At 37.6% G+C, this 23,288-nt stretch overlaps 2 protein-coding genes across 6 annotated transcripts; one reads left to right on the forward strand and one right to left on the reverse strand.

Moving 5' to 3' along the window:
* The first annotated feature begins 1,076 nt into the window (after positions 1-1,076).
* LOC112500216 (probable glutamate carboxypeptidase LAMP1) lies at positions 1,077-11,510 on the forward strand. 2 transcript variants are annotated; one of them, XM_025103588.1, is made up of 12 exons: positions 1,077-2,490; positions 3,614-3,681; positions 4,444-4,525; positions 4,591-4,683; positions 5,692-5,844; positions 6,784-6,852; positions 6,997-7,084; positions 8,953-9,036; positions 9,947-10,035; positions 10,143-10,259; positions 10,349-10,492; positions 11,067-11,510. In XM_025103588.1, the coding sequence occupies exons 1-12, from the start codon at positions 1,537-1,539 to the stop codon at positions 11,247-11,249; spliced, it is 2,124 nt and encodes a 707-aa protein (XP_024959356.1). In that variant the 5' UTR covers positions 1,077-1,536; the 3' UTR covers positions 11,250-11,510. The 2 variants fall into 2 exon arrangements, with proteins under 2 accessions (XP_024959356.1, XP_024959357.1); XM_025103589.1 differs by lacking the exon at positions 10,349-10,492.
* Positions 11,511-12,081: 571 nt separating this feature from the next.
* Positions 12,082-22,978, reverse strand: LOC112500214 (serine/threonine-protein kinase VPS15-like). Of its 4 annotated transcripts, none has more exons than XM_025103585.1 (13): positions 22,759-22,978; positions 22,381-22,641; positions 21,489-21,611; positions 21,348-21,393; positions 21,100-21,260; positions 19,603-19,682; positions 17,955-18,060; positions 17,093-17,269; positions 15,039-17,001; positions 13,867-14,879; positions 13,400-13,647; positions 13,177-13,276; positions 12,082-12,460 (listed from the first exon to the last, which is right to left on the reverse strand). In XM_025103585.1, exons 1-13 carry the CDS (start codon positions 22,774-22,776, stop codon positions 12,284-12,286), a joined length of 4,473 nt encoding a protein of 1,490 aa, XP_024959353.1. In that variant the 5' UTR covers positions 22,777-22,978; the 3' UTR covers positions 12,082-12,283. The 4 variants fall into 4 exon arrangements, with proteins under 4 accessions (XP_024959353.1, XP_024959352.1, XP_024959351.1 ...); XM_025103584.1 differs by having other exon boundaries at positions 13,867-14,945; XM_025103583.1 differs by having other exon boundaries at positions 13,867-17,001.
* Positions 22,979-23,288: the final 310 nt, after the last annotated feature.

The raw sequence follows: 23,288 nt of genomic DNA on the forward strand, positions 1-23,288 counted from the left end.
TCAAAGACCGTTTTAGGTTATTATCATGTGCAATGTTGTAATCCAGTTTGGTTTACTGTTAGAAAGCGAGAGTTGCTGTCTGCGGAGCCATTGTGCTGTTGATTTGACCCTGATTCTAAGCGGAAATGAAAGGGTAGGGTGCGGGAAAAGACAAATGTTTGACCGTTTAGGTTACCAAAGGGCCTTTGGCCTAGCGGTATCGTAGATTTTGGCCTCCTAGGAGGTCAGAGGTTCAAACCTCACCAATGGTGAGGAGGGTGTGTAAGTTTATTTGTCGCATTTACCGTATATAAGACAAACGAGTAGCAAATTGTAGATAAAAAAATAATAAATCCAAATTAAATAACAAATTCAAGAACCCTAAAATCAAATAACAACAAATAAAATAAATTTAAATATATAAAAAATAGCAAAATGCAAAAAGTAAGTGGGAATAAAGAAAGAAAAATAATGGTTTATTAAATCAATATCATTAAATTTACAACAAACGAAATTAATGAAATAAAATAACTTCTGTTGGATTAAGACCTTAAGAGTTAGGAGGACATCATAAGAGTTTTACCCTTAAAACAAAATTTCCAACACTTGCATTGAACTTTTTGTTGGGGGCAAGTGCCCCCTACCAAGTAAACATAAATCCAGCCTCGCAACCTGTGTCCTTGACATCAAATGTGAAACAAGAAGTTTTTGTTATATCCTATTATATCTCGCCCCACGTACTAAATGCACCTAAATCAGATTCAGGAAACAGAACTAAGGGGTTGTTTGTTTACCTTTTAATAGTTTCATTAAGATGCAACATTTGAATCGTTAAGAGATGAATCTTGTTTGGCAAAATAAAAGTCTGCTTCTTAATGGTTCTAAAACCCTCTGAATGATTTTATATCATGCATCTCCCTTAACCATTAAGTGCCATAATTTCATTGTACACAATAATCAAACAATTTATATTTCATTTTGCACTATATCATTCTAACCTCTTAATCATTCTAACCACTTAATCATTCAGCATCAAACCAATCAACCAATTGTCAAACAGCCACTAACCAAACAAAAAAATAAGTTAATCCTGGAGGTAGGAGGGGCATAAAATGCAGACTTTTTATTTAAGATAGAAAGACTCTTTTCATGAAAATACTCAGACCGACACAAAAAACAAAACACTAATAATGGGCCACGTGTACACTTTGGCAAAAAGCAAGAAAGCAGTGTATAGACAAAGAAAGGCACCTTGGATTGGGCTTTTTATCAAATTATAATGATAAAAAAAAAATGATGATGATGACATATAACCTTTTATTATGCCACATCTCTTCATCAATCACTCTTTTCAATGCCAATAACACCAAAAACAAAAAATGAAATAAAATGTGGCCATCATACAAATAGCAAAAACCTAAAGAAATCCTGGAAAATGACTTTGGTTCCTAGGCTCACATAATCCATCTAAACAAATGAAATAACACACTCTAAAGAATCCAGAAACAGAATCCCACCACCACAACCACCACCACCATCATCATCACCACCACCACCATGATGGTTGGCAAGATCATAACCACCACCATAGCCATAGCCACCACTCTATCTTTCTTCTTCATTTCAACCCCACCAAAATCCTACTACCATTCACAGTTCATATCTCCATCACTATCAGATAATGCATCAATATCACACCACCTCTTCACCCTTACCCGCCGCCCTCACCTTGCCGGATCTCCGGCCAACGCGGAGGCGGCTTCCTACGTCTTATCAACTCTCTCCTCCAACAACATCAAATCACACCTATCAGAATACGCCGTCTTACTCACTTACCCTGATTCCCGTTCCCTGACGCTAATCCGCCCGTTCCCAGAATCACCCACCACTTTCAATCTCCAGCAGGAGGTCTACAAAGGAGACCCGTATGCTGACGTGGCAGACCAAGTGGAACCCACTTTCCATGCATACGCCAAGTCAGGAACTGTGAAAGGGCTTGTGGCGTACGTGAATTACGGGCGTGTAGAAGACTATGCAATGCTTAAAGAGATGGGGATCAATGTTTCGGATGCCATTGTATTGGCCAGATACGGGAAGATATATAGAGGGGACATCATTGAGAATGCGTATGATGCCGGTGCAATAGGGGTGCTAATTTATACGGATAGGAAAGACTACGGTGGGGGCGGGGGCAATACAAAGTGGTTTCCGGATGACAAGTGGATGCCGCCAAGTGGGGTGCAGGTGGGAACGGTGTTCAATGGGGCAGGTGACCCTACAACACCAGGGTGGCCTAGTACTATTGAGGGTTGTGAGAGATTATCCGTGGATGAAGTGGAGAAAGGAGGAGATGTTCCACTGATACCTTCATTGCCGATATCAGGAGCTGATGGTGAGGAAATTATTAGGTCCATAGGTGGGGTGGTGGCTGATGATGATTGGCAGGGTGATAAAGATGCACCACTTTACAGGATTGGACCGGGGCCGGGAATTGTAGACCTTAGTTATAAGGTACACTAGCAGAAATACTACTCTTGCAGCCTAACAATGAATTTGCCGCTCTACTCCTCAATGTAGAGGTCGACTCTGCACCCCATCTCCACGTGGGATACACACACACACATATATCGAGTTCATACGAGAATGATACCTATTTAATAAAATAAGAGAATGACCGGATCACATGTGATTTTACACTAATATCACCTACAAAATCACATGTGATCTGTGCGACCTTGCCACACAGCCATAGGGTTGCCTACGCACTTTTTTGGCCGTTAATGTAGAATCACATGTGATTTTGTACGTAACTTGGCCATTCTCTTATTTTCTTAAATAGGTACCATTTTTGTAAGAACCAACCTCACATATATATATATATATATATATATATATATATATATATACATACATATATATATATATATATATAGAGAGAGAGAGAGAGAGGGGTTCGGGGGAAAACCCCAAAAAAAATGAAAAACTGAGGAACATCCTGGTAACTGTTCATCTGGATGGTATACACCTGTGCATACGAGTAATTAAGTTGTTTCTTGGTTTTTATGCATGTGTGCATGTCAGATGAACGGTTATCAGTGTGTTCCTCAGTTTTTCATTTTTTTATGGTTTTCCTCTCAACCAGACCCTATATATATGGGAATAGTTTGGTTTGGTAACGTCCAAACCAAACAAGCCTGGTATGTCCCACCCAAAAGTGGGGTCCGAGGGGTTGGATGTATGCAAGTCTGACCTCTACCCCAGAGAGGTTATAAATGAGCAAAAAGACTGGATCTTTCGGTCCGGACCTGTCTTGGACCAGATTGTGACATTATCGGCTGGATGGGCATGACCAGACCCTTGGTCCTTACCCTGCCAGACTCGGACTGGTTTGGACCAGAACGGGCCTTTTCTGGACCGCTTTGACCAGACTAGAGTTTTTAGGACCAGTCTGTGCCTATCTCTAAGAGAGGTAGAACAGCTATTTCTGTGAAGACCCACAGTGCTAAAATTTGAAAAGTGAGGTAGAAGTAAGCAAAGACATTCAAACAGACAGACTACACAATTTTAATCTATAATACAGTAAAATGACAAACTTGATGGTAACTTTTGCTCATTGTTTTAACTGGTCTTGCAGGCAAAAGAAGTCATAAGCACCATTCAGAATGTCATAGGGATAATTGAAGGAGCAGAGGAACCTGATAGGTACTCTATTGTTTGTTTATCTTTCAGTTCCATGAAATAAATTTTTCTGCCAAGTAATAAGATATGCAAAAACGAGAATGCACCGACCTTCTTTACGAATTACATTGTATTAATGAGTAAATAGGGGTACCTTTTACGAAGTTGCATGATTGTTGATTTGTTGATACAAAGCACTTAACTGCACATATCCTGCAGCCAGAACAGATAATGTAATACTTCCTCCGTCCCATAAAAATTGTTACTTGACTTGGGATATAATTGTAGTACAATATTTGATTATTTGTAAAATATCTAAAATACTCATAAATAAGAACAAAAAGTAACCTTCTGGACCCAAATCAATATCATCAACCATTGGTAAATATGAGAATGTTGCAATTTTCATGTGTTAATGACGTTAATTTCACAAGCCCAGAGTATACTTTGTCAATCCAGAAGTGTACAACATAAAGGTTTACATCGAAGTACATTTGTCAATGTGGAAGTGTGTACCAAGTAGATACCAACACAAATTGAATAATCGCTAACCGAGTAAGAGCGCAATCCAGATAAGACTGAAAACAGTTGTTTAACAAGTGTAAGGGTAAGGGCTGACCGAGTAATTGACCAAGTCAGACAACAACCCCTTACTGGGTCAGCATAAATGTGGGTCCGAGTGTGTTGGAAAACAACATTCCTTCTTATCAGGCAAGCACCTCTTACCCAGTAAGAAGTGATCAGCAGATAGTAAACAGCCACTAACTGTGTAAAGCTTGTATCCAGATTTGTTATCCTGGGTAATCACCGGGATGCTTGGACATTTGGAGCTGTTGATCCCAACAGTGGCACTGCAGCACTACTCGAGGTAAATCTATATCACACAGGACTAAAATTCATTAGAACTTGTGCTGATCATCACATGACATTCAGGTTGCAGAAAGGCTAGGGAAGCTACAGAAACAAGGCTGGAAACCTAGAAGAACTATCATCTTTTGCAATTGGGACGCAGAGGAATATGGATTGGTCTCCATCTCTCTCACACAACACATGCAGTAGGAAAAGATGCATCAAAATGCAACAAAGTTTGGTTTAGTTCCTATGGATCAGGTTCAAAGGAAAACCACAAAAAAAATGAAAAATGAGGAACACCCTGGTAACATTCTTTTGGACGGCATGCACATGTGCATACAAGTACTTTGTAAGCAATGTGTCTGGCATGCACACGTGCATAGAATTCAAGAAACGGCTTCAATCACTTGTTTGCACATGTGCATATTGTACAGATGAATGGTTAATAGAGAGTTCCTCAATATTTCATTTTTTGGGGGTTTTCCCCTGAACCTCCCTGTAGTTCCTATTTAGTTAATGAATAATCTTTCTCAATCGATGTAACAAAGTCTCAAAATTTTCTATTTGGTATCCATTTTGACCAAAACCTGCTGATCTTGTAAATTTGATGATGTGGATACCCATTTACAAAAGGTATACGAAAAGGCAGGGATGGACCCAAAACTTTTTTCAAACGATAGCATCATTTGACTAAGAAAATTAGAAAATGACACTGACAGGATTCGGACTCGGGTCTGGGGTGGAAGAAAAGCCTTGCAAACCAACTCTGACAAGGAAAACTTGTTCTCATTGTAGTTTTAGTTGCACCTCTTGAAGTTTCTAAAATAATACGGTTGCACCTTTCACAAACCTAAAAAAATTTACCCTTCAATGAAGGAATAATACGGTGGCACGTGCCACGGTTGGCACCACTACATGTCCATCCCTGCGAAAAGGTTACGACGAAGTGGACGATAGACTTGACATCCACATCATCAAATATTAAAAAATCAGGAGATTACCGTTCAAAATGGATAGAAGAATAGGAAATTTTGTTACTTTAAACATGAAAATTTGAAACATTTTTACATAAATTGAGAAAAAAATTTCTTTGATACTAAATAGGAACTAAGACCAATTTTGTTGCATTTTGATGCATTTTACCCAAGGTAAAATATTACCAAATTTTATGCTGCTTTTCAGGTTGGATCCACAGAGTGGGTTGAAGAAAACCGAGAAATGCTAGCTTCAAAGGTTGTTGCTTACTTAAATGTTGACATTGCGGTTGCTGGACCAGGATTTCAGGCCTCTGCAACTCCGCAGCTTGATCAGCTAATCATAGAAGCTACAAAGCAGGTAAAGAACATGCACATTAACAGATGTAAGTAGTAAGAAATAGCCATATAAACCACAACTCTCCTCTTACTAGGGAAAAGTTCAAATGAGAACCATAAATATCTTGAAAACCCGGTAACCAACTATTTCATGTATTATTCATGATGATCAGGGGTGGAGCCAGAAAATTTATCTAGCGTCGCCTAGAAAAAATGTAAAAAAATTCACAATTTCAAGGTTGAGAAAACCTTTTTAAGCATGTATGTTTCCTAATAATAGTTGTAAAAAAGAGTTGAAAAGCATGAGTGACCTAAACAACATAAATATGTCTACAAGATGTGTGTAGATAACTATATAAATAAGAAAAGTCATTTGAAAATACATGAAATTGATCGTAAAAAAATTGTGTATTCAATAAAGTAATGTGTTTATTTCAGAACCTTCAGAATACTTGGCATTTATAAAGGACGAAAAAGAAGAACCGGTTATGAATAAATAAAGTTTTTAAGTAGGTAATTGAGGTTTGAGACTATATCAAACTTTATTTTTGAAGTTCGAGGGGGAGCCAATGCCACTTCTGGCTCCAAGGTAGCTCTGCCCATGATGATGATAATCCAGAATAATCATGAATATCATGCATTTTTATCACACATATCATATATTTTCATCATTAATATCTATCGTGACATTCATCCTGAATATCTATCACAACATTCATCACGAATAAAGCATAAATAGTTGGTTCCCAGGTTCTCAATATATTTAGGGTTTTTCCATTTGAACCTGCACCCCTCTTACTAAACCAGCAATTATAGACTCTACAGACACAACGAACATAAAAGGATCATTGCATACAAATGGCATTCACTTCATCTCTTACTACCCCCCCCCCATTTTTTTTTTGTTCGCACATAGATGATTGTTTCATCTCCACATTAATTCCATCTGATCATTTTGAAGGTTCAAGACCCAGACAATTCATCACAAACAGTCTACGAATCCTGGGCTCAAGCTAGCAATTATCCTGAGGTAAGTGTTCACCAACGGGTAAAAAGAAAAGTAGAGCTAACACAGAATTGATGTTTAACTTCTAAAGTCACAAGAAAAGCAATACAAATTTGACTATAGTGTAAAAAAAGTTCCGTACCTTAACAAGAATTTGATGAAATGAAGATTGGACGGTTAGGAGGTGGAGGATCAGATTATGCAGCATTTGTACAGCATATTGGTGTCCCAGCGATAGATATATCTTTTGGAAATGGTAAGCTACATAAATTTTCAATTTCCTGAAAATTTATACCAAGTAAACTCGGGGCTTGTTTGTTAGCATCTTAATGAGCTTAACGGGATTCACAGTTTATTCAGTCAGCTATATATGACTATTTGGTAGTGGCTTAATGATATATAAAGTAACTTATTCAGTAAGTTTCTAGGGGGGCTTTATGTAGAAAACCAAGTTTTTACCAAACCTGCCCCTCCTAAATATAAAACATGCTCCTTCCAAAACAAAAACCTTAACAATCTATACAGACAAATTAAAATAGAGACAACTTTATCCATACATGACTTGATAAAAAAACCAACCAAATACTTCAATGCACCCCCCCCCCTTTTCGATATACACACAAGGATAAGGAAAAATAGCAATATAAATATGGAAAATGCAATGATTCATCTTCTTTTCTCCATCTTTTTGTAACGATGGTCCAGATATGTTTACCACATCTTTTGGTTCAAAATGATGATCACCGAACGTGCACTTCATATTTAATTACAACCTTCAGAGAATCTCCATCTTTGAATTAATACCGTGTCCAGTCTTATCAATCAACACTACATCAGAAAAAAGCATACACTATCAAATATCATCTTTTATGGCCCTTATGAGCCCGTGTAAAACTAAATAAAAAAGATTAGGACCCAGCCCTTGATGTAACCGTATCGTAATAAGCAAATCATCCTTCTCATCATTGAATGCTTCCATGCTCATTCAACAGCCCTTGATGAAATGGAAGCATTCAATAATTTCCACATACCTTAGTCTTATCTCTAAGCAAAGAACCACTTTGCATTCAGAGTCCATAATTTTACACTAGAACAGTATTATACCAAATATTAGAGTTAGCTACAGAATATAATCAATTATGACCCGACTATGTGACCCCAACAAACAAAAGACTTTGAAAGAGGACAAACATGAAGCAATTAGCTTTTTCATACATAAATAACGGAAAGACACTAGATAATCAATTATTATCTGAATTAGATCATTGTGCGCACACAACATAAAGTTTACGTCGCCTATGGCATGTAGCTCAGTTGGCAAAGGGGTGCAGTGACTTTGCCCAAATACAACACAAGTCCTAGGTTCGATCCCCCCCCCCCCAAACTAGCCTCAGCCGCTGAGCGAGCCAAATAATACCCCCTCTCATTGGTGTCTTTGGAGGCAGGTTCCGTGTGGGGCTGGTTGGGGTTGCCGGTAATCAACTCTTTGCCCAAATATAAAGTTTATGTCAGCATCCAAATAACGTGGGTGTTATAAGCACCCGTGGAGAAAAGGCTGTGAGTTGCTGCAAGAACAGGCACATGACCATTGACATTTAGGATTCTTTGAATCTGTAGTTAACCTGAAAAAACACTGATAGAAGCCTAATGTAGCCTAACATAATCCATTGAGGATAGTGCTAACATGATGCCAATTACATGCTGCATTAATGGATGTCATTGGTTGGGTAACAAACACTTCTGGGATCTGGTAGAAATATTCCCATAAAAGAACAAGAAGAGACAAGCAACAAATACAATATATTCAATAATATTTGTTAAAACGTTTCTCTATGATAGAATAGCACTAGATTCATAACCAGAAGGCTTGCATTATTTACTTGGTGATTGTTAAACCAAACAAAATGAACCAGTGAATCCCACATGAGGTAAAGTACGGGGAGGGTCCCATGAGCGCAAGACTCTTGCTATAACCTCATACCAACTTTCACATGTGAATAATTTTATTTTTTTGCTGGCTATTAATATAGGTTGCATCCACACAATCTGTTTGAACATTTTCTTAACTTATGGTCAAGGGACACATTTATAGATGTTAAGGACGGATTGGATGCTTTCTTGCAGGCTACCCAGTCTACCATTCCATGTATGATGACTTTGTCTGGATGAGCAACTTTGGCGACCCAATGTTTCGTAGACATGCAGCGGGTATGCTTTATGTATTCTAACTACTTGCAGCATCTGAACTTTCAGGCTTCCCATGAATCAGCTTTAAATTAATAGCTAAGATTTACAGTGTCGTTCAAATAAACTTAGATTTATGCTGTGTTCTCGAGTTCTTTTACGAAGGAAAGGAAGGGAAAGGGAAGGAAAGTAGGAGGGAAAGAAAAAATCTTGTGTTCTCGAGTTTTTTTAAGGAGGGAAAGGAAAGGGAAGGAAAATAATGTTGATTTTCCTCCCAAAACTTTTCTCCCAAATGTGGGAGGAAAGGGAAGTAAAGGAAAAGAGAGAATTTATAAAAACTAAAAATATTTATAGAATTACACATATACCCATCAATTACATTCCACAATAAAGTAAATAAGGGTATATTCGTAAAACTGACATCTTTCCTTTCCTTTCTTTCCTATTCATGAACATGAAAATTTATTTCCTTTCCTTCCGTTCCATTCACTCTCAAGAACACAAATAAAAAAGGTTTATTTCTTTCCCTTTCTTTTCTTTTCCTTCCCCTTTCTTTTCTTTTCCTTCCCCTTTTTTTCTTTTCTTTCCTTCCAAAATTGAAGAACACAGCGTTAAGGTGGTGGTTGATGGATGGCCATAATGCTTGTGGATATCTCAATTTCAGAAGTATCTATGAACTTATGGGAACTTCAAAAAATAAAAATAAAGAGTATCTATACTATTCTTGCATAACCTTTATTTTTATTTTTTTGAAATATATAATATTTATATACGGCAAATAGAACAAATAAACTCACACACCCTCCCCACCTTTGGTGAGGTTTAAGCCCTTGACCTCCTAGGAGGCCAAGGACTCACATACCGCTAGGCCAAAGGCCCTTTGGTTTGCATAACCTTTAATTCTTGGTAATGACTTCCAAAAATTTGACAACAGCGGCCAGCATTTGGGGTTTAGTAGCTCTTCGGCTTGCAGATGAAGTAATTTTGTCTTTCAATTATGATTCCTATGTAAATGAGCTTCAGGTACGTTCATAGACCTGATGCAACTATTGTTGAACAGGTCAAAGCTGTTTATATGAATATACTTGGTGGCAGTTAAGGCATCTCAATATCTTTAATTATTGATACAGAAAAGTGCAGAAGACTTGGACACTCAGTTATTGGATAAGAGCATAACCCTCCTTCCCCTGTTCAAATCTATCGAAAAAATGAAAACAGCAGCCATACAAATAAATGGCGAACTTGAGGTATCACTTCACGTCCTACCAAGAATATGTTTTTTATGCGAACTTGTATTACCATGAATGGACATAAAAAAAGGGAGCTCGAATTTCAGGAAATAAAAGAAAACAAAGGTTGGGCATTCATGTGGAAAAATCAACCTTGGAAACTGAGAAAAATGAATGACAGATTGATGATGGCAGAACGAGCACTTACAGATAGGGAAGGACTCTCTGGAAGACCTTGGTATAAGCATCTGGTATGATGCATCATTTTAATCAGCACGTATGTAAGAATAAATTAATATTTACTGCAGCAAGTTTATGCAGTAAAAAAGTGAACTAGTTAGATTGAAATCTTACCTCCCCCTCCCCACCAGCCTTAGAAACCAAAATGAAAAGGAAAAGAATATTTTGTTACCATCAAATCGATAGTGTGAATGTGACCTTGTTTTGTAAAGGAAGAATCATTTACCTAGGTAATCACCAGGGTCTTCCACATAACTCTTTTTCTCCTGTTATGTACCAAGAGGGAGGTTCAACGGAAAACCCCCAAAAAATGAAAAACGGAGGAACACCCTAGTAACCATTCATCTGGACGGTATGCGCATGTGCATACAAGTAACTGAAACTGTTTTTTGGTTTTTATGCATGTGTGATGTTATGCACATGTGTATACCAGACACATTGCTTATAAATTACTTGTATGCACATGTGCATACCATCCAGATGAACGATTACCAGGGTATTCCTCAGTTTTTTATTTTTTTACGGTTTTCTCAAAAACCTGACCCTATGTACCGAATTATCTAACAATGATCTTGCCTGCATCAGATTTATGGTCCATCAAAGCACAATGATTATGGATCTAAATCCTTCCCTGGAATAGACGATGCTGTTGAAATTGCAAAGAGCCTCAACACTGAAGATTCATGGCATTCAGTACAACATGAAATTTGGAGAGTCTCCAGAGCCATCACACAGGCATCACTAGTTCTTCGTGGTGAACTAACATAAGGACTAGAACATTATTGCACCATCTGGTTTTACAAGGTCAATTTTATGATAAGATATCTTATAATTCTGCTTTACAATATCACATTCAGGCATCAACAGGCTTGACCATGTCATGCCATAGGAAGCTCCAGTTCTGTAGCTCTTTTTTATTGTAACTATAAGTTTCTGTTACAGATTCTTACATCTGTCTTCAGGAAAAAGAATGATGTGAACAATTTGTCAAGCATCCAAAAAACAGTTAAATGGATTACTAGTGAGACACTTTACGGTCTGATCGTGTACCATGGTAATGTGGACTCAAAAAACAGAGTGAAAAAGATAACCACCCCAATTTTGGTGAAGGCCACATGAAATGATGATCATTTGATACCTGAACAGGATATTCATAAGCCAACTAAACTATTAATAAATAAATAAATATTAAAAGAGAATTTGTATCAAGTTCAAACATGGGATAACACAGTTTATCCACATAGGGTGGGGAAGGCCGCAAAAAAATCTAAAACTGAGGTATAGCCCCGTAACCAATCATCTGAATGGTATGCACATGTGCATACAAGTAATTTGTAAGCTCCAGTATGCACATGTGCATAAAAACCAAGAAACAGCTTCAATTACTTGTATGCACATGTGCATACCTTCCGGATAATGGTTACCAGATAGTTCCTCAGTTTTCATTTTTTTGGGGGTTTTCCCCTGAACCTCCCTCTATCTACATATTACTATTTTATGGTTAAAAGGGTGGGTGGAGATGATGCCATCTTGAAGAGATATCAAGTAATGATCTTCATCATGTGAGGCATTCCTCCAGTATATCTAACAGCACAACCAGTGAACAAATGCCTATCATTCATTACCCATATGGAAAAAATGTACATGTTGTACAAGTAAATCAGGGGAAAGATCATATAAGTTACCAATCGTTATAGTGGGTACAGGACCTGATAACCTTAATGGTAACCAGACCTAAACTAATATACAGTTTTAGGCAGCACTAAAGCTAAATATGTACAAGTTATCACTTTTATAATCCTCTACTTCCAAACCTTGATGGTGCCATCTCTGCTGCTTGATAACAGTAGTCTCTGGTTCAACTTGACAGAAGCCAGAGAGAGGATAGCGTCACGGTGACAGCCACCTGAATCAGTGGCAGCAGCTGCAAGAACTGCTTTTCCAGTCAGCCTAGTTGCCAAAGATCGTCTCTTTGCCTCCTATTAGAAAAGTGCAACTCATGTCAGACTTACTAAACACCTTAAGATTTTATACAATAATGCAAATATACAATAATAAGTTACAATATACATGATTCCCCTCAACTCCTACAGCATGGATTATGGGGATAGATAAGAACTAATCCAACCTTTATGCCAACTAAAAAGAAGGTGAAGTAAATTAGAATAAGAATTCATATTAGAACGGAGAAAGTGAGGTAAATAGAAAAACAGCTTTTCATAAGCAAATAAAGCAACAATGCTAATCCTATTATTGATATTTACATACAATTGAAGTCTTAACAACCTAAAAGTTAGGATTCTCTTGCAAATACGATTTAATACTATTTCCACAAGTTTCTTACATCTGCCACTGTCGCCTTTCCTAAAAACCTGGACTCTACAACTGAGAATGACGGAAGCTAAGCACCATCATTATGTAAGTTATGATGTCAATCCACCCACTGTTGCCTTGCAGTTCACCACTAATGAGTTTTCTTAATACTTATAGGCAAACTCTCATAGTGATGAAAGAAACATATGCATAACCAATACTGGCTGCCCTATAATGGTTTTCTGAACGTTCTTACCTACTCCAATAATTCATACACATGATGAACCAATAACCAATAGCATCAAGGAACTTCATATCCACATTTATTTTTGCATTTTTTTGGGAAGGTGGAGGGGGTTTAAAATCAAAGAAATTGACAGACCTGCACGATTTGCACCCCAAAACTGGATTTTGTTTCATAGAATTCCTCATTTCCAACTCCCTTAATGGATGGACCACAGATGCAATAACTTCTCTCTGGGCTGCATTATTGAAGAAGCAGGGGTCAGTGGTCATAGAAGTGTTGAGACAACCAAATGAAAAGAAGAAGAAGAAGAAGAAGAAGAAGAAGAAGAAGAAGAAGAAGAAGAAGAAGAAACAAAAACCTGCAATGATCCCATCGACGAATTTTTAAGTCGGTGCCACCAGTTAACAAATCTCCTCCAGGTAACGCAAGCAACGAACGGATTCCAGGAGATTGGGGAGAAGGTTCATTCAGCTCATCTATTCTGTACTTAAAATTCACACTCCTCCTGGAATCTGCTTTAGAATTCGTCTTGCTAGATGGTCTGGCCAAGGCCCAAGGCAGGTTAGAGATCTCAGCATCACCGTCATTATTTGCAACCCTCAATACCTGCAGAGAAGAAAACAAACCAGCAGTATATTAATTATGCCTAAAAAAGTAAAGACGCTAAAAGTAAGAGAAGACAGCTAATAAGCTTTGAAGACTAGAACAACATTTTTGCCAACTTTACAAAAAAACTTTCACCTAATATAGCTTACTAAAAAAACATTTTATAAACTTGTGGAACTCAATAAGTTGTCCAGTGAAGGCCAAATGTTAATGCTGTACCTGGTGACAACTCCCATTTTCTGCATTCCACAGAGAAACTTCATTACAGCCTGCTGCAACATATACAAGGGGCCTCACTGTTGTAGATAATGAGGTACTCTGAGGAGGAACAAAAAGACACAAATCCTCAATAGGGCATGCAACAGAATATTGCCATGAGTTGACGGGTATACCAAATCTCAGATCCCATAACGTAAGAACACCCCTAGAAGATCCAGAGACAAACCAATTCCCACAGGGACTTGTGACAAGAGCAGACACATAGCCTTCCTCAGGGATCACTTTTGTAGTCCATGAGTTTGAGTTTTCTCTTGTATCACATAGATGAATGCCACAATTCTGGGTGCTATACAGAATCATTTTACCATCATCACAACCTGAAGAGTAGTTTAAGAGGGTAAGAATCGCACCTTCTCCAATGCTATTCTTCTTAACATCAGCAATTCCTGAATACTTCTCTACAACACTACCAAGTCCTCTGGAGACATAATCAACTGAAAACATATGAATTGTGCCATCGGAAGATCCAACAACAACTTGGGCAGAGCCATGGAGCATTGTAGCACAGAGTGCTCGGCTTCCCTCTAGACAATAAGTTAGCCTTGATCTAAATGAGATGTCCTTCTCCAATTTCCTAGAATCCCACACCTTAACAGTAGAATCATCAGATGCACTCACAAAAAAGCTATGGTCTGTTGAAACGGCTATGTCATTGACAGCAGAACGATGTTCCTGAAGGTGTGCAACCAACACCCCAGAAGGCCTCCACCCTGAATCTGGAACTAACGGGGTTCGGGCAAAAGATGGCAATCCTGCTATCTCGGTAGGAGAGGAGTTATCATCTACAATAGAGCTCCCTTTTAGAGAACTACAGACTCCCGTGTCTTGAAGTTTGTTGCTGAGATGGGATGTCTGATCCGATTCCCTATCTTCCAACTCGTGTACCACTCTATGAAGTTGAGGAGAACTATTAGCAATGCCAATTGAGCTTGAGACAAGCTTAGGAGTTGGAACTGAACTAGCCAAGGTAAAGGACTTGTTAACACGATCCTTCTGAGGAATGGATAATGAACCAGAACCTAAGGCATCCAATGTTAATGAAGATTCAGGAGCAGATGGAGCCTTTCCTACTGCTCTTTTGTTATCATATTTAAAGTAGTACAACGGTATACCTTCTGAAGATTTATCACCAACCAAACTGGTTGCACCACTTATTTGTGGGGACATAAAGCCAGAAAACTTCAACTTATCTGAAAATAGGGGATCCAAAATATCAACTGTGCCAGAAGCACTATGAGCAAAGCTTCCAATGGATCTCAACTTAGCCTCGACATCATTTTCACCAAGACTAAGTGACTGCATGGTGCTGCTAACAGACTTATGATCCTGAAGACCAGGTCGCCGGTCAGACCACATCTTCATCTGATCCAACTCTCGGACACCTTTCTGGTACAGGTCGTCATTTTCCAAATGTTTGGACTGTGCAGGTGAGTTGTACCATATCTTCCTCTGCCTTTCTAACATGTCTGAACTCCTGTTGTTTTCTAAGATTTGGTAAAATACCTGTCTTAAGACTGGCGGCTTTAAACATGAAAAAAGAGCTCTTTCAGAAGTTAAAGAAGCTGGTTGTCTACGGAGAAAAGGGCGAATAATTGGAACAAGAAACACATAAGAATCAATGGCACCTAGGCTCTCACTACTAGCTGCAATAAAGGTTACTACTGACCTTCTTACCCATTGACTAGGATAACATAACAGCGGGAATGCATGTTCGATCATCTCAAGCAATATTCTTTTGCGCAGAAAACCACTTGTGCACAGAATGGCCAAGCAATATAGTGCATTGACTATGACTGCCTCCGTTGAATCACCTAATGCCTGTTCAAGATATGGTAAAAGATACTCCTCAACACTTCGTTGACCAACAAAGAAGCAAACATAAATTATCTGCCTGTAGAACACTGATCTTAGGAGCTCGTCTTGATCGTTAAGAAATGCAGGAAGGATGGGTAACAAAAAGTCATTGCTCTGTCTCTGACCAAAGAACCAGCAAAGGTTGCCAATATCTTGCAAGAGTGCTCTCCTAATATTTGGAGTTTGCTTTGGACCCATTACAAGTTCTTGAATAACCTCAGCTATGGATTTCCTCAACTGTGCAAGCTGTGCATCATTTTTTTGATTCTGCAAGCGTCCAGGTATTTCATGGGAGACTTCCGACTTCTGCCCTGAACTTAAATCGTTAAGAACCCCTGCCTCTGTCAAGCTTATTGAGTGAATTAAAAAGCCATAAGCAGTTAGGGCCAGCTTAGAAATATTGCTGGCATAGCAGATCCGCACACTTTCCTCTGGATCATCAGGAAGCATGGAAAGCATAGGAAGAATATACTCTGGAAAGATTTTAGCATCGCTCGGAGGAAAATCTCGGACTAAAGGCAGGATGTCACACAGAGTTTCCAAGGCAGCCGATCGAACGATTGCAGCGGAATCAGAAAGCATTGCAATCACATATGGAAGCACTCGTTGCAATCGATCTTCATCATCTATATATAATGAGCATGACTTCAATAAAAGCACAGCACTCCTCCTAAGTTGAGGCATCTTGACATTGCGAATACAAGAACAGAGCAGTGAGGCAATCAAAACCATCCCTTCACAACTCATACTATCCTGTGGTAATGGAAAAAATGGCATCCCAAAGGTATCTGACTGATTGTCATAATCAGACATCAAAGAATTCAAATCACTAATCATGATCTCTTTCAGACATGGATGGTGATTCCTTTTGAATACATTGGAGATGGTTTGAAGTAGCTTTCCAGCAGATTGAACGGCAAATCGTTTGTGATTATGAGTATTTTCAGAAAATATAACATCCTCCGCTTTTGGTTTTATGTCAGTATAATGATTATCTACTTCCCCATAAAGTTCATAATGACCAGGAGTCAAATCTTTCTCCTCCTCCATCTGTGAGGTTTTTTTTGTCAAACCCAAATTCTCTCTAGAATCCATCACTTGTGATAATTGGCGATCTATAACATTTATAGGAGAGTTCAGTCCAACAACAGTCTCCTCACCTGCTCTGTTGCTTAACATCTGTTTAAGAATTTCTGGAAAAGATAGCTGGCACATGGCTACCTGTATCAAACGATAAAAGAGTGGCTGCGAATTTTATACTGGTTAAATGACGACTGACCTTGGAATAAAATAGAGATTGGATCTTTCTTACCCTAGAATCAGGGCTGATCTGATTCAAATTTGAATATAAGTTATGCAGGAATGGTGAGAAGTAGCATGGAAGCACAACACCTGCATAGCTCTGCAGGTAGTTCTCAGCAGAACATCGTGAATTAGGATCAAGCTTAACCATATGAAGAATCATCTTGCGGATTCCTGAGTCTGGAATCTGCACCATATAATTAATAACGAATTTTATAGCGAAATCCATGCTTTAATGAATTTGACAGAGCGATAAGGCTATTTTAAATAAATTAGAGATATCTATCTAATGTAACTACTTGCTAAAGAAAAGGATATGTCTGCCTATTTGAATAAATATTCTACCTAATTTGTACAACTACCTAAGGCATAATTTTCCACTACTTGATACAAATTTTAATTACAACATATCTACATAATGAACAAACATCCATTCAAGATAACGTTTAGCCAACACGGCAACACCAAGTGGATTACCATTTCAAACCACCATACTTGGACTCCGTTTCTATACAACATACTATTGAAAAAGAGCACTCAAGTTGACAAAACAAAAGAAATGTTACGCTTGGCCAAACAAATAGAAAGAAAGAGACACTCCCAACTAGAGTGTTGCCAAGTGCCAAGTAGAGTGTTCTTTTTTCCTTTTCCATTTTTTGTGTCTTTGCAAGTATGTTGGTTCTTGAGCAATGAAGTGCTAAGTACAATGGCTCAGAACGCTAAATAGTCTCATACCAGTAGTCGTCAGAAACTCACAGATACTATAATGATTAATACATAATGTAAAAATAGAATTTAATATAATCAAAAAGAAAAGGAGGGAAAACATGAGAGGGGAAAGAAAAGGATAAGTCAATATAGCAAAAGTGTACCTTCTCCAAATGTTGGCTAGGATCAAATTGCCCCCTTCGATATGCAAGCAGTTGTGATAGTTCAAAGAGGGGTTGACCCTCAAGGAAAAGTTCTGCAATGACACACCTGTACCAACAAGCAGATAAGTGCATCGTGAGGGAAGAAACTTTATGTAAAAATATTAGAAATATTTGTAAATAGAAATTAATTAGGATTCATCTGTTTCATTATTTAGAATATTAGAATATTATTTTCAATTCTATATAGCAGTCGTACATATCTGCTATAAAAGATTAGTTTCAGTTGCAGGGATTCCTTTTCCTGATTTCAGGATTCTAAAAATGGCCTATGTGCCTTTCTCTTTTGTAAGAAGAAAGCTAAAGAAATCCACACTCTATAACAAAGATTATTCTTAGAACCATAATGATAATTATGTAAATCCCTTGGGTATAAACCTTAGAGTTTTTATGGTTCATCCTATGACCTAACATCATACAGTATTTATTTCTTTCAAAAACATCGTACAGTATTTATTTATTGATTATCTATAGGAATGAACATACTTTCCTACTCCCTATTTACATGATACAGAGCTACACCTCTCGGTATAAACCCTGGCCCTCAAAACGCAGCCATTGGGTATGCCCTCTGCACCTCTCACCTCAATAGGTTGTGCAACTCTCAAAGGTGAACAGTAATTGCCTCCTAGGACTTGATCGTTTCATTCAGCAATGACGCTCTACTTCACTGCCTTTGTCATCATGATCAGAACCAAACTGCTGTAGTTCCAGATAGCTGCTGCTGTTGTGATCTATCACAATCATGAGACAGAATTTCGCAAAATATAACACAAGTTGGCCCAATGATCTAACCAAACAGCTTTATTCAGTCTTCTGGTTTTCTATATATAATTTGATGTTGACAAGTTGACCCATTGATGTTCTTCTGATTTTATGTACTCATTGTTCATTCTTACACCGGAGATCACACTTTAACTAACTATGGTTTAATTCATGCTTGAGTAAATCTGAATTCTCTTGATTGGAATTTAATATTATTTTTGTTATTATACGGGTTTGCCTCACTAGTAAGATGACATGATGTTTGTTCAACTATGTAGATAATCCTTGGCTTTATTGAAGTGTACTGAGGTTTTGCACGCTGTGGAGTTCTTTATTATATCTAGTACTCATTATTCTTTTGTATTTTCTTGTCCTAGGGAAGATAAAGCCAAGTAAGGTGCTAGATACTTCTTGCTCAGTTGGAAATATTAAAAATTTATGTGTCCAAAAGCTACCGCACTGTGAGCAAGACTACAAATCTGGAAGCATCTTGTAGCCACCTTTATTGGTTCTGCCAATATGGCCCATGCAAGCTCAACATCTCATGTATATTCATGGTGCTCTCGTGGTGAATGGTCCTTGTTTGAATTTCGCACTATAAGCATGGGGTGATGACCTTGAAGACCTTTGATCCATTGAGTTCACATGGTTTAGAGGACATTAGGACAAGTTGCATAACCGTAACTCAATTGATGGATTGTCTTTCAACTAAAATTTCGTTATTAGCTGATTAGCATGAATATCTACATTTACCACCTATCAAAAACCCAAACTAGCATGTTATATCAAAAACCAAAAAAGTTGTAACTAACAAGAAAAAGCTTACCCAACAGAAAATATGTCCATTGATGGCCTTAAAGGTGCATCTTGTGCAATTTGAATCTCACCTCCATGCTCATAAAATCTCTAAACATCAATGATAAGGTCAGCAAACCCTATAGCTATGAACATGTGAGACAGTTAATAAATATCATATAAGCATGAATGATAGTTAAAAGAGTACAGGAATGTGCAAAATAATTAAATGCAAACACTGCTGGGAAACCTTCCACCAGGACCACTTCTAAGCAATCATAGAAGGGACAAAAATTAAGATCAACCTTTGCTCAAGGTACGGTGTTTCCATAATTAAGCGTGATACAGACGGAAGAAGCTACTATACCCAAGTTCCAAGCCACGGATCTTGATATATCTAACAAGTAGTTGACTATCAAACTTTGACCTTACATATCAACTGGTAATTTGCATGAAGTGGCACTCCAGAAAGGAGGAGTGCAATTTATCATGGGAAAGAGAAAACATTTACCCATATGTTGTTACCATTTTGAAGCATTGGAAAAAGTGCAATTCACATAATAATCATCACCAGTCAATATAATAAATTTTTATAATTTCTAAAATTATCTTGTTAAATTTTGCAGTATCTTTTATATAAAGACAATTACATCATTGATCGACACAAAGACTATAACAAAATAATAGTTCCATCTGGCATGGCTCCAAGTTAGAGCTATAAACTGGGTACCATCCATAATCCTATTCTCTTTGTTTATTTGTTTTTTATTGTTACGGACAACATTTATTTCAGTTTGGCCATGAGGTCAGAGACTTCAAATCCTTTTTCTTGCAATCAACGATCGTCACCAGAACTCTCTCTCTCTCTCTCTCGCACACACACAGCACTGGTATTTGTAATCACACCTCAAGAAACAGCACACAGTTGTCACCAATACCAACACAACACAACCCAACCAATACCACAACCTGTAGTATGTCCAGCACTATGAACACAACCATCTTACAGTTTATGTTCCTAAAATATTTGGACTTAGATGGAAAATGCAAAAACGAATGCATAGCAATTCGTCCAACAAGATTGAATAATGATTTGGTAGCTAAATGCATAATATATTCACTAACAAAACATTTTCTGCTTGAGGACATGTTCTATATATCAATCAACTATAGTTATTAATTGTCTTCATAAAAAGCATGAACTGAAAAAAGAAAGTAATAACTTGTAAAGATCAAATACTTTCAGACAATAGACATCGTTCACCTCCATTCCAAAAATGTAAATGCACGTCCCTTTCTAAGTTATGAGATAATTGCACTTATAACTGAGGACATAGGGAGTACCAGGCACATTCAATAGCTTAAAGGAAAATTGTTGATCACTCCTCTTGGAAACTTACAAGGCAGGTGCTCTTATAATTGAAACATAGAGAGTCGTGGAGGACAATTATAAAGTTGAGGTAAATGGAAATTCATAAATTTAATGTAAAACGAAGAAGCAAACAAGATAGACAAAAAGTAAACTCACCTCCGGTGCAAGATAGCAGCGCCTCCTTCCTCCAGTGTCAAAGAAAAACGAGAAATCAGAGGGATCATCATAAGGAATGTAGGTTGGTTTAAATGATGCAAAGTCGGCAAGGTAAAGCCAGTTCCAAGAAGTAACCAGCACATTTTCACATTTGATATCACCTGCAGAAATATTTACATTACACCACTGACCACAGAAACAATAGATAAGAGCTACAATTAATGAGCGCTTCAAATCAATGAGCTCACCATGACAAACTCCATTGTCATGACTCTGTTTCACTGCATAAAGCAACTACACAACAAGAACTGTTAAGAAACGTAGTCCTGATACCCGTATGGTAACAATGAAATCATCAATATCGTAGCTAACAGGAATAAAGGGGAAACCTGGAAAGCCAACCATTTCTTCTCAACAAGACTGAGGAAAGGTCGCGTACTCAGTCGATCATGAAGGTTATTGAAGAAGTATTGCCTCAACAAGTAAGCAGCTTTATCGGTCTCAAGCCAAAACTGCGATATATTTCATTGATTCATTCATAAAGTTTATTCTTAAAAAAGAAAATTCATCACAAAAAAATTTATGTAAGCTCCTATGTGTGTGTTCCTTAACTTTTATCAGGGGCGTCAACCAAGGACTACTTAAGACGCACACACACACACACGACATACGTGAATCTGAATGGAAATGGGAGATTAATCTGGCCCCATTGCTAATAAACCCACACACACTTGAAACCAATTATCCGTCCATTCTAAAAGAGTGTTGCATTGTGGTTGTAGATGCCAAATTTGGAAAACGGAAATCCTTGTAAATGAGATTTCCATTAACAGCAATTAGCAGCTCCAGCTACTGTTAAATGAGATTGCAATTTTAAACAGCAAAACATACATGAGTAAATGCAACAAGAACAAGAAAATAGACCGGAAATTTTTATGTATGTTTCTTTTGCCTTTTTGCATGTAAAAAACAAATACCCTTAGAAAAACTCGGTGCACATAATGTAGCTATCATCTTTTCAAGAAGTGTAAGATTCACATCAATTTTGCCATTTTGAAAAGTAACTCCTTTGACACATGACGATGTAGTGTAGTTCTTGGGCAGGAAAGGAGTCTATGATACAATAAGGGTCCTCAACTTCGAAACATGATGATCATATCGATCCCTACATTCAATTCAACTTCACAATATAAATAAAAAATGTCGATCCTTTAATCTTCAATTAGCTTCCCCTAGTCATTCAGATAGCGTAAATAATGAGAATTATATAATTTAACAAACCTGAAATGACCAAACGTGAGGGTTCTCAATACGGCTAAAAATCTCACGAATCTGAGTCAATCTTCGTTCATAATCCCGAAGATCAATCGAGTCACCACGCTTGAAATAAACCTTGACTAAAACCAATCCTTCATCATGCTTACACTGTATGGATTTCAGGAACCGTGCTCTTCCCAACACCTCTTTCAGTACCAAATTGTAGGAAGACGGCAGGTCATGAAGGTAATACTCCGTCGCCGAAGCTTGCGTCGTACGAGCGATCTTATTCCCCATGTTCAATCCAATTCAAAGAGTAATTTTACCAATTCAAACAGATTAAAGCGAATTGTGGTACTAGGGTTTCAGAGTGAGTAATTACGAGTGATTTTTACAGAGAACCTGATCGAATTCCACCATGATTCTGCCATTCCAGACGATCTGAGTGAAGAAGATTGGAGTTTTGATCGATCGGATACGTGGGAGCCCAGCAATTGGAGGAGATGGAAGGATCTGAAGTTGGGGAACAGAAAGATGGTTACAAATAGGAGCAGCGTGGTCGTTAGCTTTGAACAAGAGCACGTTTGGATCACGTGATCGAATATAAACTCGATAAATATTTTAAATACTTGTAAATCAATTTATAATATTTTGTATTTTTTTTACGTGTCTTTTATGTATAAAAGTATTTTTGTGTTATTTATATTTTGAGTTTTTTATATATAAAATAATATTATATAAATATTACATGTTAATGTACTTTGACCTGTATTTTTTTCTTGTTAACCATAACTATTCAGGTTAATTTGTGCACAACTCGATTAATCTCATATTTCTAAAGAACGGTCAGAGAAATCCTTCATGGTCTTGCAGGACTTAAAACCTCTAAAAAATATCCTTAAATACTCAAGTTTTATTATCAGTTAAGCTAA

Source organism: Cynara cardunculus, assembly GCF_001531365.2.
Source record: "Cynara cardunculus var. scolymus isolate 2C chromosome LG 17, CcrdV1, whole genome shotgun sequence".
NCBI classification, from domain to species: Eukaryota; Viridiplantae; Streptophyta; class Magnoliopsida; order Asterales; family Asteraceae; genus Cynara; species Cynara cardunculus.

Bases quoted from the DNA above. Each gene is read 5' to 3' on its own strand.
- LOC112500216 (XM_025103588.1), top strand. From the start codon at position 1,537: ATGATGGTTGGCAAGATCATAACCACCACCATAGCCATAGCCACCACT. The intron at 2,491-3,613 runs GTACACTAGCAG...CTGGTCTTGCAG, and splicing joins TTGTAGACCTTAGTTATAAG to GCAAAAGAAGTCATAAGCAC. The intron at 10,493-11,066 runs GTATGATGCATC...TGCCTGCATCAG, and splicing joins GACCTTGGTATAAGCATCTG to ATTTATGGTCCATCAAAGCA.
- LOC112500214 (XM_025103583.1), bottom strand. The intron at 18,061-19,602 runs GTAAGCTTTTTC...TTGTTGGTACAG, and splicing joins ATGGACATATTTTCTGTTGG to GTGTGTCATTGCAGAACTTT. The intron at 12,461-13,176 runs GTCTGTCAATTT...CTTTTCTAATAG, and splicing joins TTGGGGTGCAAATCGTGCAG to GAGGCAAAGAGACGATCTTT.